The sequence below is a fragment of the Chrysochloris asiatica genome, unplaced genomic scaffold, assembly GCF_000296735.1.
Source record: "Chrysochloris asiatica unplaced genomic scaffold, ChrAsi1.0 scaffold00026, whole genome shotgun sequence".
In the NCBI taxonomy this organism is placed as follows: domain Eukaryota; kingdom Metazoa; phylum Chordata; class Mammalia; order Afrosoricida; family Chrysochloridae; genus Chrysochloris; species Chrysochloris asiatica.
The window spans coordinates 11,138,128-11,153,521 of record NW_006408544.1 but is presented as its reverse complement, the minus strand read 5'-3'; the positions used below and the strand labels follow the sequence as shown (position 1 = coordinate 11,153,521).

The 15,394-nt window shown below is 37.1% G+C and overlaps 1 protein-coding gene across 2 annotated transcripts in view; it reads left to right on the top strand.

Moving 5' to 3' along the window:
• LOC102830306 (spermatogenesis-associated protein 6-like) overlaps window positions 1–15,394 on the top strand; it is a 139,462-nt gene that overhangs the window by 37,660 nt on the left and 86,408 nt on the right. For both annotated transcript variants that reach the window (XM_006839739.1, XM_006839740.1), the window contains 2 exons: window positions 5,977–6,270; window positions 10,949–11,036. In XM_006839739.1, the coding sequence (XP_006839802.1) occupies window positions 5,977–6,270; window positions 10,949–11,036 (382 nt within the window). The remainder of the gene's footprint in view (window positions 1–5,976; window positions 6,271–10,948; window positions 11,037–15,394) is intronic.

The window sequence follows — 15,394 nt, the reverse complement described above, 5'->3', positions numbered from 1 at the left end:
AGAGAGAGAGAGAGAGAGAGAGAGCAGCATGCAGCATTTGGGGAAGATAAGCAGAAAAAAAGATGAAAAATGAAAGGGGAAATGGAAAGTATAGAAAGTAAGAGAGAGAAAGGTGAGGGAGTAAGAATAAAGAAACAAAAAACAACGAGAGGAAAAAAGCTGGGCAGTTGCCAGACCCAGAGAGAATACAATTGTGACGTCTCTAATCAGTGACTTCACCTCCTGGTTGGGTAAGGAATGATATGTTAATGCTCACCCCTAAATGGAGTTCCTGTAGGTCTAAGTGGGTACTCAATCTGGAAGTAGTTTGTGCAAGACCTCGAAGCAGCTGGGGGATCAGCGTGTTTCCATCTCAGAGAACAGCTGAGGGTGAGAAGTCCTGCTATTTCAGGGCTGACAAGAACTGATTCTGCAGTTGGCCACACCTAATTCCAGGTGCTGGGGTTGGTGTTGCTAGCTTCTCACACACTTTGATGTGACTTTGACAACCCGGAGAGCAGGATCTGTGCTGGGAGTGTAGATTGGAGTAATGGTGTTTTTAGTACCAGTGAGTTTGTTTTCTTGAGTGTCTCTAGTTGTTTAAGAGATTGGTGCTCCTTTTTGTGGCCGTCGATTAAGGGAAGCCTAGCAGTGCCTACCTCAGTACCTTCTATGTTAGTGAGAACCGCTGAGTGAACTGGGCTATCTGAATCTACTATTCAATCTTGGTCTAACCCTTTCCTGGGTCACCAGGGTTGTCATGCAGCCTGGTTCACAGGTTATATAGTAGTATGTTGATTTTGTTGTAATTGTTGCTATGTGTCGTTCAATTGGTTCCAACTCATAGTGATACTGTATAGGGTTTCTAAGGAGCAACTAGTGAATTTGAACCATAAATCTTGTATTTCAAACCAACCTTGCAGTCCAGTGCTTTATCCCACATGCATTTGCAGTGTGACTGGGTAATAATGACCCCTTTGTGACAGAGTGTCAGTAGTATATAAAGCCCAGAGGGCCCAAACATGGCAAGCCGGATTTATCATGGGAGGAGTGGAAAGTTAATTTACAGCATTATCTACTTTAGAGTGAAATTGCTAAGGTTGAAAATTAACTTCAACTAACAAAGGTAAAATATAGTTACAGAATTATTGAAGGGTTGATTCTTATTTTGTTTAGCTATAATTTGGTATTTCAGAATCAGACTAGTTTTCTCTTTTTAAATGTAGGCAGACACAACAGTTATCAGTGGTCTTAGAACATATGAAGAGACAAATTTATTGACTTGTGTTTTTGCGACTTGCACTATACATATATGCAAATTGTTAGAAATGTTTTGTCTGCATTCCCATAATAGTTCTTCCCACACTGGGGATGCATGCCATTTTGATGGATGGGTAGAGAAGTCCTAGGAATCAGTGGTTGGCTCAGTGGTTGAGTCCTGGGGCTGCTAATTGAAATGTGGTGGTTCAAACCTACCAGCTTCTCTGTAGAAGAATGTGACAGTTTTCTTCCATAAATTGGATAGCATTGGAAACCCAGGGGCACTATGAGTTAGAGTTGACTTGACATTAGTGAGAAGTGCTTTTTTTTGTTTTTGACCTTTTTTCCTTGAAGAAGGATAGCATACATACAAAAAGAGCATGCATTCCAAGTAGACTGTTTATTGGAAAAACCCTTTATAAGTGGAAAACTTTCACTTTGTTAGTAGTTTCCACTGTAAACTTTTGGCAAGGGGATTCCATTTCTTTTTTTTTAACTTGATGTTTCAATGTTTGCCATTTGATTTTTATAAAACAGAGAGGAAGAGAATAGGCTTTGGTGTCTGACAGTGGTTAAAACAATATACTTTAGAATCAGATTGAGTTCTAGAACGTGAACTTGGGCATGGTATTTAACCTTCTAGCCTCAGTTTTTCCATCTGTCAGACAGATACAATAATTGTTATTACCTCATAAAGTAGCCCTGGTGGTACAGAGGTTAAAACACTCAGCTGCTGTCTGAAAGGTCAGCAATTCAAACTCCTCAGCTGCTCCAAAGGAGAAAAAGTCTGCTTCTGTAAAGAGTTACCACCTTAAAAACTCCGTAGGGCAGTTCTACTCTGAGTTCTGCTATGCGTCAGAATTAACTCAATGACAATTGGTTCTGGTACTGGATTTCTTAAGACTGTTGTATAAGTCTAAAAGAGAGATTATGAATAAAGTGCCTGGAACATAATGTATAACTGATCAATTTTGTGACTTCTTTATAAAGAGGAGGTCAAATTTGGTTAAGTTTTGTTTAATGAAGATAATTTGAGGGAGGGAAAGAGATAATAGCTGAAATACAAGGTAGAAAACATCATTGCCTGGCAAACCAGAGTATACACTTGTACATTAAAATTGCCAGTATAAACAGTCGTTGACCCTATTTACGAAGGAGATAAATTCACATCCTTTTCTATTGAGTATTAGAGTTAAAAGTTAAATGGCTCTCATGAAGCATTTTCAGGCTCAAATTTAAGAATAAAAGAAATTTTGATGTTTAAGAGAGAAGTGAGTGTAATTAATTTCATAACATTATTTTGGCTTGTAAATCTTTAAGATATGTTATTTCTTTTAGTACTTTAATATTAGATGTTTTCTCACCAATGGAATAGACTAATAAGTATATTTTAAATTTCTGGAATAAAACTTGTTTGCTTTTCTACTTAATTAAAAAAAATATATATATAGTATAAACTAGAATTTATTAAATAGATCAATTTCATCAGTTATCAGCTGTTGTTAGGTGCTGTCCAGTTGGTTCCAGCTCATAGTGACCCTATGCACGACTAAAGGAGACACTGTCTGGTCCGGTACCATCCTCACAATCATTGTTATGCTTGACATTGTGACATTGTGCCAGTCCATTTCATTGGGTTTTCCTTTTGTTTTCACTGACCTTCCACTGTACCAAGCAGGATGTTCTTCTCCAGAGATTGGTCTCTTCTGATAATATGTCCAAAGTATGAGAGAAGAAGTCTCACCATCCTTGCTTCAAAGGAACATTCTGTCTGTACTTCTTTGAACATAGATTTGTTTGCTCTTCTGGCAGTCCATGGTACTTGCAGTATTCTTCTCCAACATCATAACTCAAATGGATCAATTCTTCTGTGGTCTAACTTACTCATTATCCAACTTTCACATGCATACGTGACAATTCAAAATACCAGGCTTAGGGCATACTTACCTCCTTATACTGATTATCTTTGCTCTTGAATGCTTTAAAGAAATCTTGTGCAGTAGACGTGCCTAATGCAATTTGTTGTTTGATTCTATCTGGTGAGGTTGATGTATACGATCACATTTATGTTGTCTATGAAATGTATTTGCAATGAATAACTCATTCTGTTGCAAAATTTGATCATGCAATCTCCAACATCATTTTTATCATAAAGGCCATACTCATACTACTGAACCTTCCTCTTTGCTTTCAACCTTCATATTCCAATCAGTACATCTTGATTACATGTTAGATCAATTTCAAACTGAAAAAGTTGGTAGAATTTTTCAAGTTCATCATCATTGATTTTAGTGGCTGATGAGTAAATATGAACAATAATGGTATTAACTGGTCTTTCTTGTAGATGTATAGCTATAATCAATCCTATTACAAACAGCATTGTCCTTCAAGATGGATCTTGAAATATACCTTTTTGATCATGACTGTGACGCTATTCCTCTTGAATTCGTCTTTCCTGGTGTAGTAAATCATATGATTACCAGATTCAAAACGCCAATATCAGTTCATTCCAGCTCACTGGTGGTGGTGGTGTGCCATGGCGTCGGTTCTGACTCACAGCAACCCTCCGTCAAGCTTCTGAGGCTGTAAATCTTTGTGGGATCAGAAAACTTCGTCTTTCTCCTGTGGAAAGGCTCATAGTTTCGAGCTACTGACCTTGATCTTAGCAGCCCGACTTGTAACCACTACCCTACCAGAGCTTCTTTTCCTGCCCACTAGATAAGGAGCTCTGGTAGCGTAGTGGTTACGAATCGGGCTGCGAACCTTAAGACTAGCAGTTCGAAACTACCAGCCGCTTCGCGGGAGAAAGAGGAGGCCTTCTGCTCCTGTAAAGATTTATAGCCTCGGAAACCCTGTAGAGGTTCGCTATGTGTCGGAACCGACTCGACGGCACTTAACAAGTGTGTAGGATATTGATCTTTATGTGTTCCAGTTCAATTTTGACAGTTTTCAGTTTTCCTAGAACAATCCATGTTCCAATTATTAATGGATGCTTCAGATGTTTTTTCCACATTTTGAATTGTGCCCATCAGCAAATGAAGGTTCTGAAAGGTTTATTACTTTCATTTTGTTATCACAGGCAACTCTACTTTCCAGTAGTTACTAATTAGCATATGTTTTTTGTTAGCTTTGTAGCAGGTATTTTGTGTTGTATCTCAAACCATGGAGAATCTCAGTGGCTTAGAACAGCAACTGGTTTTCATAGTTCCGGGTGTTGTCTGCATGGTTCTTTTGGTCTGAACGAGTGAGTGAGGTTAGGCTGAATGATCTGTGATGGCCTCACTCATGTGTCTTACAGTTTATAGGCTTCTAGGTTGGGAGTGGTCTTACAGTTATGGCCATTAGCTTGATTTCAACAGGACAGTGGTTATGAGACTGTCATCATCCAGAAGGCTAATTTGGGTTCATTCACATGATAGCAGAAATGTTTCCAGAAGAAAAACACTGAGTTTTAAAGTTTCTATTTGTGTTATATATATTACCATCCTGTTAGACAAAACAAAAAACAAAACCCCACAAAAAATGTCATATTGTCAAGCCTTGGTTCATTTTAGGAGGTAAAATCAGGTGAAGTATAGTTACCGGAAGGAAATTTGGCAGCCATTTTATAAATAGCATCCATTAACAACAGCAACAAGAAGGATGTATTAAGGATTGAGTAGGCTTAGTTGTTGTTAAGTGCCGTTGAGTCGGTTTCGACCCATAGCGACCCTGAATAGGGTTTCCGAGGCTGTAAATCTTTACGGGATCGCCTCATCTTTCTCCCGCGGAGCAGCTGGTAGTTTCGAACTGCTGACCTTCCGGTTCGCAGCCCGATTCGTAACCACTACGCTACCAGAGCTCCTTTAGGTAGCATGTTTTTGTAGTAGATAAAGTTTATGACTTCCTCTAGTAGTACCCAACACTTAGAAACTCTAATGAGAAAAGAATGATCGTGAGTTTATCTGGATATATGGTGATAAGATACATTAAAAATGTATAGAAGACTAGGAAAATAAGATTTAGAGGACAGCAAGTAATAGATTCAGTGAGTAAAAGAAGTACAAGGGGCCTTCAAAAAGTTCATGGAAAAATTCCATTATCTTTTCATTTTAATTTTCTATAAACATTTTGGAAGCCCTTTTGTATGATGTGCAAAGGAGGTTGTTATAAGCCAGACATTTTTTGGAGTTTTGAGGTATGAAAGGGATCTGCATAATGATGAAATCTAAGATTAAGTTGAAAAGAGATAGGACCTCTGAGCATCTTGGAAAGAGGTAATGCTTGTTGAATGTTCTAGTTAATGTGAAAGGTGCCTCCTCGTGCTAACATTCCTTGCTTTTGTGAGACATTGTGATGTCACAGAGATGGATGAAATGGGATAAAGTGGAGAGGAGAATTGTGAAGTCATTGAACAAGGTGGGAGGAGATCCAGGAGCATATCAGGAACTAAAAGGAGAAAGACCATGAAATAATCGGATGCTGTTGGTTTGTATGACCCTCATGGACTTATTTATCAATTAGGAAAATATCTCTTGTTTATTAATGTATAAAAAATATTTGACTATTTTCTATTTCTTAGAACTGACACCCTTATCAAACTGGTGGCTTGGTCAAGGCTGGAAAGGTAGAGAGGGAAGTAGGGCTGGTGGCTTTTCAGAGTGGCTAATGTTAGGAGTACATTCAAAGATTCCCACCCTATGAGATTTTTTAAAAGTTTATTTTCTGCCTAAGTTAATTTTTATTTTTTGTATTCAGGATAAATTTATTTACCACTCGGCTCCAGTTGAAAAATCACACGGCAGATTGCAAAACAGAACATCCAGATCACAAAAGAAAAAATCCAAGTCACCTGAGAGAAGTAAATATTGCATAAATGCAAAAAACTACGAGCAGCCTACAATTTCGTCAAAATCACACTCTCCATCTCCCTACACAAAAAGAAGGATGTGTGAGCTATCTGAAGACACCAGGCGGCGGCTAGCCCATTTAAATCTGGGACCCTATGAATTCAAAAAAGAAACAGATAAGCCTCCATTTGTGATTAGACATGTATGTTTTCTCTTAAACATTTCCATTTGAAACTCACCAAATCTGTTCTACCACCATAATATTATTCTGAAACTTCTTTCAACTTCTAGCTTATGTTAATAATGTTCTTTGCTGAACTGTTAGCCTACCAGTCTAAAATGGAAAATTAACTTAGAATAAAAGAATTCTTTTATGAGTCTGTAAACCTGAACAGAGATCAGACTCCATTATGATACCACGTTTAAATCTTCTAAGTACCATTTCCTTTCTCAGATGGTGGACAGCATAATAGCTGTACAAGTTGGATGTAATCGTCATGAGTGCTAAAATGGCACAGTAGAATTTCAAAAGACCAAGTATTCTATATGAAAAGGAAGACACCCCCCTACCCCAACCCAACCCTTTTAGAAAATTATAATAGACAGTTAAGTTTCTTTTGAAATTATGTCCCATGGGTAAGCTTTGTATAATGGATCTTTGAATTAAATCATTATTTGACAAAGATGGGAAGCCCTTTGAAATGGAAAAGCATTAACTTAAAGATAGCATAGTTTTAATCTTTATATACAGCAGCAGTCTTTTGATACGAAGTTTAGAGCTTATGTCCATTTGATAGTCAAATAGGGTTTGGCTAAATTTAAGCATCCATAGTAAAAATATTTTAATAAAGGACTTTCTCAGGATCTTCATAATTTCTTAAATTTTTGTGTAGTATTTTACCTTGAAATTAAATTGTTTTATATTTTGACCAAAAACTTTCAAATAAATAAAATGCAATATATATATATATATGTTGTTAAGTATGTTTGAGTCGGTTCTGATTCATAGTGATCCTTTCTAGTGTTTCCAAGGAGCAGTGGCTGGTGAGTTTGAACCCCTGACATTGTGGTTCAAACCGACCTTGCAGTCCAGTGCTTTACCCCCACAGTGCCATACCAGGACTTGTATATGCATATTGTAATACATATATACTTTGAAAATACAGATTTTGAAAATGATTTAAAAATTCAAACTGTTTCTGATGTTAATATATTTAATACATTATTTCCAAATTCCAAAATGAGGTATTCTAACATGTAAATATGCCTCTTTGTTGGGCTAGTAATTTTTTGAACATACAACATCTGAAAGTTCAGATTTTCTTTCTGGCATTAAAAAAATAATAAATTTAGATGTACTTTAAATCACATTTTATTCCATCTTTAATTTAGACAATCCATTATTCTTTTTAACTTCAATAAAGTAAAGATTTACAATAAAGTAAAAGGAAATTTTTATAGTATAAATGGGTACTTTTAAATGGTAGCTTTATTGACATTATTTTGTTCATATTTTCTATAGAATTTGAACATGGATCTGGCCACATTTTGTTTGTTTGAACCATATGCAGATAATGTTTACTTGCTTTTTGATGGCAGTTTTAGAATGCCTCTACTTGTCTGTCACACTTACAAATGAAATGGGAAAGAAAGAACATAAGCTATGATTTGAAGGAATTGTATGACATTTTAATTAAAATGTGTATGTACAAAGGTAACCAGCAATGATTTGAGAATTAGTCACATAAATATTACTTAGGGAAATATAAAATGTTTATTTTTATGTCATTTTAAAAATGGAGTAATTCTAATAATGCTAGGTATAAGTCTTGCCGGTTTTTAACTTAAAAAGTTCCTCCCTTCCAGCTGTTTAAGGAACAGAAATGTACAAGGGGGTTTCAAAAAGCTTGTGGAAAATGGAATTGAAAGATTTGTCCCATGAACTTTTTGCTACTTCTAAGTCATGAGCTAGAAAATTTCTTATTTCACTGTATAGGAAACAGTTTTTCCAATTGTATGTGTAAACATGGACGTGCCTTTCCTCCCTCTCCCCCCACCCCAGCCATTGGAGATTTTTACAAGCACTCAACAAATAGGTAACTAAGTAACAACATTTCTAACTTCAGACATGCATATGCTGTAAAAGGTTAATACTTTTATGGAAGAATCTATTTTTATGTACATGGTATGAAAAACAATAAGCAATTTCAAGAACTCAAGGTGTTTCCAGACAAACTGGCTTTGCTATCTTAGAAGTGTTGAGTGACACTTTTCTTTTGTGTATAGGAGGATCTTTTTTTTTTTTTTTATTACTGTGGTAAAATGTCCCATTTCAGTCATTATAAAATACAGTTCAGTGACATTGGATGCCATCGTTCACGTTTTTGTATAGCCATCAATAGTTCCAGAACATTCCATCAATAGTTCCAGAACTTTTTCTTCCCCCATTGGAAACCTTGCTTCCATTCTTCCATTACGCATTCACTTGCAATGCCTCCTTCCCTGAGTTCCTGACAAGAATTAATCTTTAGATCTCTGTGGATTTGCCTGTTCTGGATATTTCATAAAAATGGAATCATACAATGTATGACTTTTGTGTCTGACTTATTTCTGCTTCACTTCAGTTTTCAAATTTCATCAGTGTTGTAGCATGGTACTTTATTCCTTTTTTTTTTTTAATGGATGAGAGATATTTCACTACATGGATATAACCCATTTTATTTATCCATCTATGTATTTGGGTTGTTTCTAACGTTTGGCTATTGTGAATAGTACTTTTATGAACATTAGTATACATCACTGAAGCTTTGAACTCTGCTTTCAAATCTTATGGGTAAATATTTACCTAATAGTGTAATTGCTGGGTCACATAGCGATTTAACATTCTGAGGCACTTTCAAATTGTTACTCACAATGGCTGCATCGTTTTAAATTCCTACCAGCAGTTAATGAGGGTTCCAATTTTTCCACAACCTCCCCAACACTTACATTCTTTCCCTTAAAAATGTTTCTCTTACAGCCATTATTCTTAGTTAACTTGGACTACTGTGACACAAATACCACAAGTTGGGTGGTTTTAAAGAACAGAAATGTGTTTTCTTGTTGATAGTCCTGGGCAGTCCTTTGTTCTTGACGAGCTTCACATGGCGTCTGACTTCCCTAATATATGCTATTTTCTGTCTATAACTTCCTCTTTTTGTAACTCAGTTATAAATTTTGGACATACCTACATTGATGTGACCTCAGCATAACAAAGAGAATGCTATTTCCAAACTATTATATCCACAGGAATAAGGGTTAGGAACCTAACACAGGTTTTGGGGGAGATACAATTTAATACCTAACAGCCATTCTAGTGGCTATGAAGTGGTATCTCATTGTGGCTTTGATTTGGATTTCCCTAGTAACTAATGAAATTGAGCATCTTTTCCTTGTTGACCATTTGAATGTCTTTGGAAAAATGGGTATGTAACTTTGTTGTCCATTTTAATTGAGTTTGTTTTTTTGTTGTTGATTTGTAAGGTTGCTTTACATATTCTGTATACTAGCTCCTTAACATGTGTGTTGTTGTTGTTAGGTGCCATCTAGTTTCAACCCACATCCAGCAGATGAAAGCATGCTGCCCAGTCCTGCACCACTGTACTGTTGTTATGTTTGAGTCCATTGTTACAATCTCTGTGTCAATCCATCTTATTGTGGGTCTTCCTTGTTTTTCACTGCCTGTCAGTTTATCAGGAATCCTGGTGTGGAACTTTAGAATAAGCACTGGACTACTAACCATAAGGTTCAAACCCACCAATTGCTCCTCCAAAACCCTATACAGGTTCGCTGTAAGTCAGAACTAACTCGAGGGCATTTAACAACAACAACACTTGACCAAGCATGGTGTCCTTCTTTAGGGACTGATAACGTTCCCAAAGTATATGAGATGAAGTCTCATCATTGTCGCTTCTAAGGTACATCTGACCATACTTCCAAAACAGATTTATTTGTGTGTTCTTTTAGCAGCCCATGATATATTCAGTATTCTTCACCAACACCATAATTCGACTGCACTGATTCTTCTCCACTCTGTCTTAATCTTTGTCCGTATTTTGCATGCTTAGGTTTCTGAAGTAACCATGACTTGTGACTGGCACACCTTAGTCTTTAAGTGACATCTTTGCTCTTTAACACTTTAAGTGGTCTTTTGCCCAGTTCAGTAGGTCATTCCATTTCTTGATTGCTGCTTCCATGAGTGTGGATTGCAGATCCAAGTAAAATAAGATCTTTGACAACTTAAATATATGATTTGCAAACAGTTTTTCCATTCCTATTCTTCTGTGTTCTGATTAGCCTCCTTTGGTGTACACAAGTTTGTAATTTTATTGAATACAGAAATCTTTTGACAGAGATGTATGTCACCATTTAAAATATTTGATTAGGAAACTTGTTTGGTTGTTATTATCTGTGAGTTACTCCATGGCACATTACCACCAGAAGGCACTCAGCATATTAAATATTAATTGACTAAACTCTAAACTTCTCTTTTAACTATGGAGAAGTAGATTCTTCTTTTTCTTCTGCTTCTTTTTTAAACCTTGTATCAGAAAGCAAAACAGACAATGGACATAATGAACATGTTAACTGCTAATCTGTTCATTTTAAGTACATATATAGCTTTAAACATTACTGTAGTTCAATTTCAATTGTGTTTGAAAAAAGAACCATAAACTGACTAAGCTCTTGACCCCTAGAACATGCCTCACTCTTACATGTACTATCATGTTAGGCTGAGGGTATGTGGTCTGTGTGCTCTAGTTGTGTTGGTGGTGCCATTAGACTGAAAGGATGAGAATATTTATGCTCAGTTTTACTTTGATGTCTCATACTTCCTCTAGGTTGACCCCCCAAGTCCCAGGGCTGATGCTTTATTTGGATCTTCTGGCAGAGATTGTGAAAGAGATGGATGGCCCAGGATGCACACTGGTAAGCTAGAAGTTATCATCTGTCTTCATTGCTTCAGTTACCTCAGTTGTATCCAGCCTTTAACTTGGCATTGATAAACAAAACCAGAATCATAGCTGTATCATTAGATATAAAGGCGTAATGTAGCATTTTAGAACTTGTGAGACACTCATATAGATACTCTAAGAATAATATAATTTCTGTGATGTTATAAACTTATCAAGGAGCGCTGGTAGAACAGTAGGTTAAGCATTGGGCTGCTAACCACAAGGTCAACCTTGGGGTTCAAACGGACTTTGCTTTTTTTGAAGGTGTTGGTGGTAGTTATGTGCTGTGCAGTTGGTTCCAACTCTTAGCGACTTTCTATAGATTTTCTGAGGCTGTAAATCTTTATGGGAACAGAAAGCCTCATCTTTCTCCCCCAAACCACTGGTAGTTTCAAACTGCTGACCTTGATATTAGCAGCCCATCTGGTAATCTGCTCATTATTCTTCACCAACACTCTAATTCAAATGTATCAGTTCTTTGGCCTTCCTATTCATTGTCCAGCTTTTTTGTGCATATGAGGTGACTGAAAATGCCGTGGCTTGAGTTAGGTACACCTTAGTCCTCAAAGCGACATTTTCCCTTTAAATTACTTTTAAAGAGATCTTTTGAAGCAGATTTGCCCAGTGCAATACAACATTTCATTCCTTGACTGTTTTTACCAAATACACAAATTTGGATACCAATAAGATGAAATCCTTGACAACTTAATTATTTTCTCCGGAAGGTTAAATTGTGTGCAGTTGAGTCCGTTCTGACTCTTAGGGACCCTGTAAAGGGTTTCTGAGAGTTTCTGGTATGTTTGAACCGCCAACCTGTGATTACCCTGCTATCAGTCCAGTGCTTATCCTGCAGCACCATACCAGAGCGCAAGGTTAAATAGTATAACTCAAGATATTGGACAATATTATCTGAAAACATTAGCTATTCAGTTCAACAAGTATTTATTAGCAGCTTTCCAGGTATTATACTAGACTGTAAAAGGCACAAAAGGAGAAAAATAAGAGAGTGAAGAAAAATGGATTTTGTTCCAATAGTGTTGAGTGTAATCTCATTTTATTTTAAATAGGGGAATGAAACTTTCTGTTCTGAAAATATGCATTTTATGATTAATTACTCCCCCTGCCTTTTTTTAAAAAGAATTTACATAGAGATAGAACTACATGGGTAAGCAGTAAGTATTTTATATCTAGAATAGCAGATTATGTGAAATTATGAAAGGTGTTTTACTCTGTCTCCCCTCTGGCAGAAATATATAGATATGAGAAATGAGTTTCAAGAGCAAATAAAGGGAAGGTAACTTCTCTGGTAGCGTAGTGGTTATGAATCGGGCTGCGAACCTTAAGGTCAGTGGTTCGAAACTACCAGCCGCTCCGCAGGAGAAAGATGAGGCTTTCTACTCCCGTAAGGATTTACACCCTCGGAAACCCTGTACAGGGTCGCTATGGGTCGGCTCCAACTCCAAGGCACTTAACAACAACAACAACAACTTCTATATAGGTATTTCTCTGCAGTATTTTTTAGGAATGCACTTAAGTGTCAGATTTCCCTTTATAGTCAGAAGAATTATGGAAAAATGGACTTAAAAAATAATGGGAGAGGGCGGGGCTTGATGGCGCCTAGGGTAGAGGTGCAGTGAAGTTCTATGTCAGCAATACCATAGAATACCAGGCGAAGCAGGTTTAGGGCAGAGCTCCAAAACACTGAACCACATAAGTAGAAATATTTTAAAAGTTTGAAGGTTTATAGCTAGTGGAACTTATAGTGGAAGTAAGAAATCACATACTTTTGAATCTGCCGGGTTTGGCAGCCCACAGGCGACAACTTGGGCGAGACTAAATGGCAAGACCAAGAGGGGGAGCAGACCCACCACAGAATAATGCCCCGGGAACCTCGGAGCAAAGGTGGACAATGCACTTTGTTAGTTTTGCTTTGTTCTGATTTTCTTTTTTTTTTGGTATCTGTTATCTGTTCATTGCCCCCACCACCACCACTGTTTGCGCACCTCCATTCTGGTGACTAGAGGGGGTGCCTGAGAGAGTGGACACTCCCCACCCCTACCACTGGTGGCTTATTCTGCAACACTAGCTCACAGATAGTATCAGCTTTTAAAGAGACCAGCAGCCCAAGAGCTGACCCTGAACTGTTTTAAAATAGGGAAAAGGCCAGAAGAAGGGATGTGGAGACAGAGAGTTTAAAAACAAAACAGGCCAAAAATTTATATCCTGAGGTACAACATATCAACCAACAGTGGCATCTTGAAATTTATCAGGTGACCTTGAAGGCAAGAAGCTGAAAGAGGACATTAAAATCATACTCATATTAGGCTATAGATTTTTTTTTTTCCTTCTCTCCCTCCTCTCCATTTTATGTGAAATTATAGACTATAGTATCCAATCTAGTTTTGTTGTTGTTTTTTGGTGGTTTTTTTTTTTTTAACTGTTGCTGTTTTATGTGCCCCCTTTAACCTTTGGGGGACTCTTTTTCTCCCTATATTACCCAAGAATAGAGAGCAACTGCTGCCATATAATTCAGCTACAGTCACACTCTATAAAACACCAAAATCCAGGTAAGAACCAAGACCAACTGCCGTACATCAGGGAGGAAGACAACACCTGTGAAAGTTACTCTGAGTTAAGCAATAAGAAGAGGGAAACCCAATAAGAAGAGTAAAGCCCACATCCTCATCACATCTACCTGGAGGCAATCAGAAAGCATAAGCAATACCAAAACACACACTCAATTAAGTATTAAGGCCACAGATAAACATTAATCATGTCCAAGAAGCAAAAGCAGATGACCATATCAGCGCATGTCCAGAAACAAGATAAAATATCAGAGATAAATGACCCAGAGGTAGACCTGGACTCCATTCTGGAAGGAGGGCAGGCCTTGGAAATGCCTGAGAAGGAATTCAGAAAAATTATTATAAAATGTTTTAAAACACTTTACAATGGAGTTGAGAAAAATAAGGAAGAAGTCAGGAAAGTGTTACAGGAAAAATCAAATAAAATAGATACAGCATTGGAAACAATTCAAAACCTGCAGAAAGAGGTCCAAACAATCAATAATAGAATATCAGAAATAGACAATGCTCTGAAAGGGCAGAGGAGTAGAATAGAAGAGATGGAAGGCAGAACCAGTGAGCTGGAAGACAGATCTCTCAATACCTCTAAGATAGAGGAGCAAGCAGAAAAATGGATAAAACATTCTGAAGTAGGTATAAGATTCATGTTGGACAACATGAAGAGGAATAATGTAAGAATTATCGGCAGACCAGGAAGAATCACACAAGTCCAAAGAAGAAATAGTTGAAGAACTGCGGGAAGAAAATTTCTCTAACATCCTGAAAAGTGAAAAGATAAACATTCAAGAAGCTCAACAAACCCCAGGAAGGATAGAGACCCCAAAAGAAGAAAATCACTGAGACATATCATAATGAAGCTCTCCAAAATCAAAGATAAGGAGACAATCCTGAAAGTAGCTTGGAAAAGAAAAGTGTTAAATACAAAGGCAAGCAAGTCAGATTAAACTCAGATCTCTCAGCAGAAACCATGCAAGCAATAGGGCAATGGGGAGACATACATAAAACCCTGAAAGAAAAAAAAACTGTCAACCAAGAATCCTTTATCCAGCAAAGCTATCAATCAAATACTACAGTGTAATCAAAACATTCCAGGATAAACAGACGCGAAGGGATTTTTCCAAAGCCAACCCTGCTCTAAAAAGCATCCTAAAGGGAGTTCTGTGGACTGAGAAAACCAACAAAACAGACAACAACCAGAGATTGACATACGTAGCAGCACCTCCCAGAACTAAATAAACAGAAGGAAAAGTCGAGAACAGAACAAAACCTTTAAGAACAAACTCAGAGAATCTGGGAGGTCAGTCTATGATCAAAACAATTACAATGTGAAAGAAGGTAAAAAAGAGTAGAAACAGAGAATCCAGGTGTTGAAAAGGTCAGGTAGATTACAGGATAAAATAGATTGCACTAAATGGATGGAAAGTTAATGGACTGTAAGGTAACCTCAAAAAAAATAACACTTCACAACATTCCAAGAAAATGAAAATCCAAGAAGAACATGGAAACATTAAAACTATGAGGAAACTCACAAGAAAGTAAACAAAAACTATGAACTCAATAAAGGAAGACACACAGAACAAAGAAAGCAGCAACACCACAAAAAAACAAATACAATGGCAGAAATTAATCCATACCTATCGATAATTACACTGAATTAAATTACATGGATTAAATGCACCAGTTAAGAGACGGAGGGTAGCAGAATGGATAAGAAAGCAAGATCCTTCAATATGCTGTCTGCAAGAGA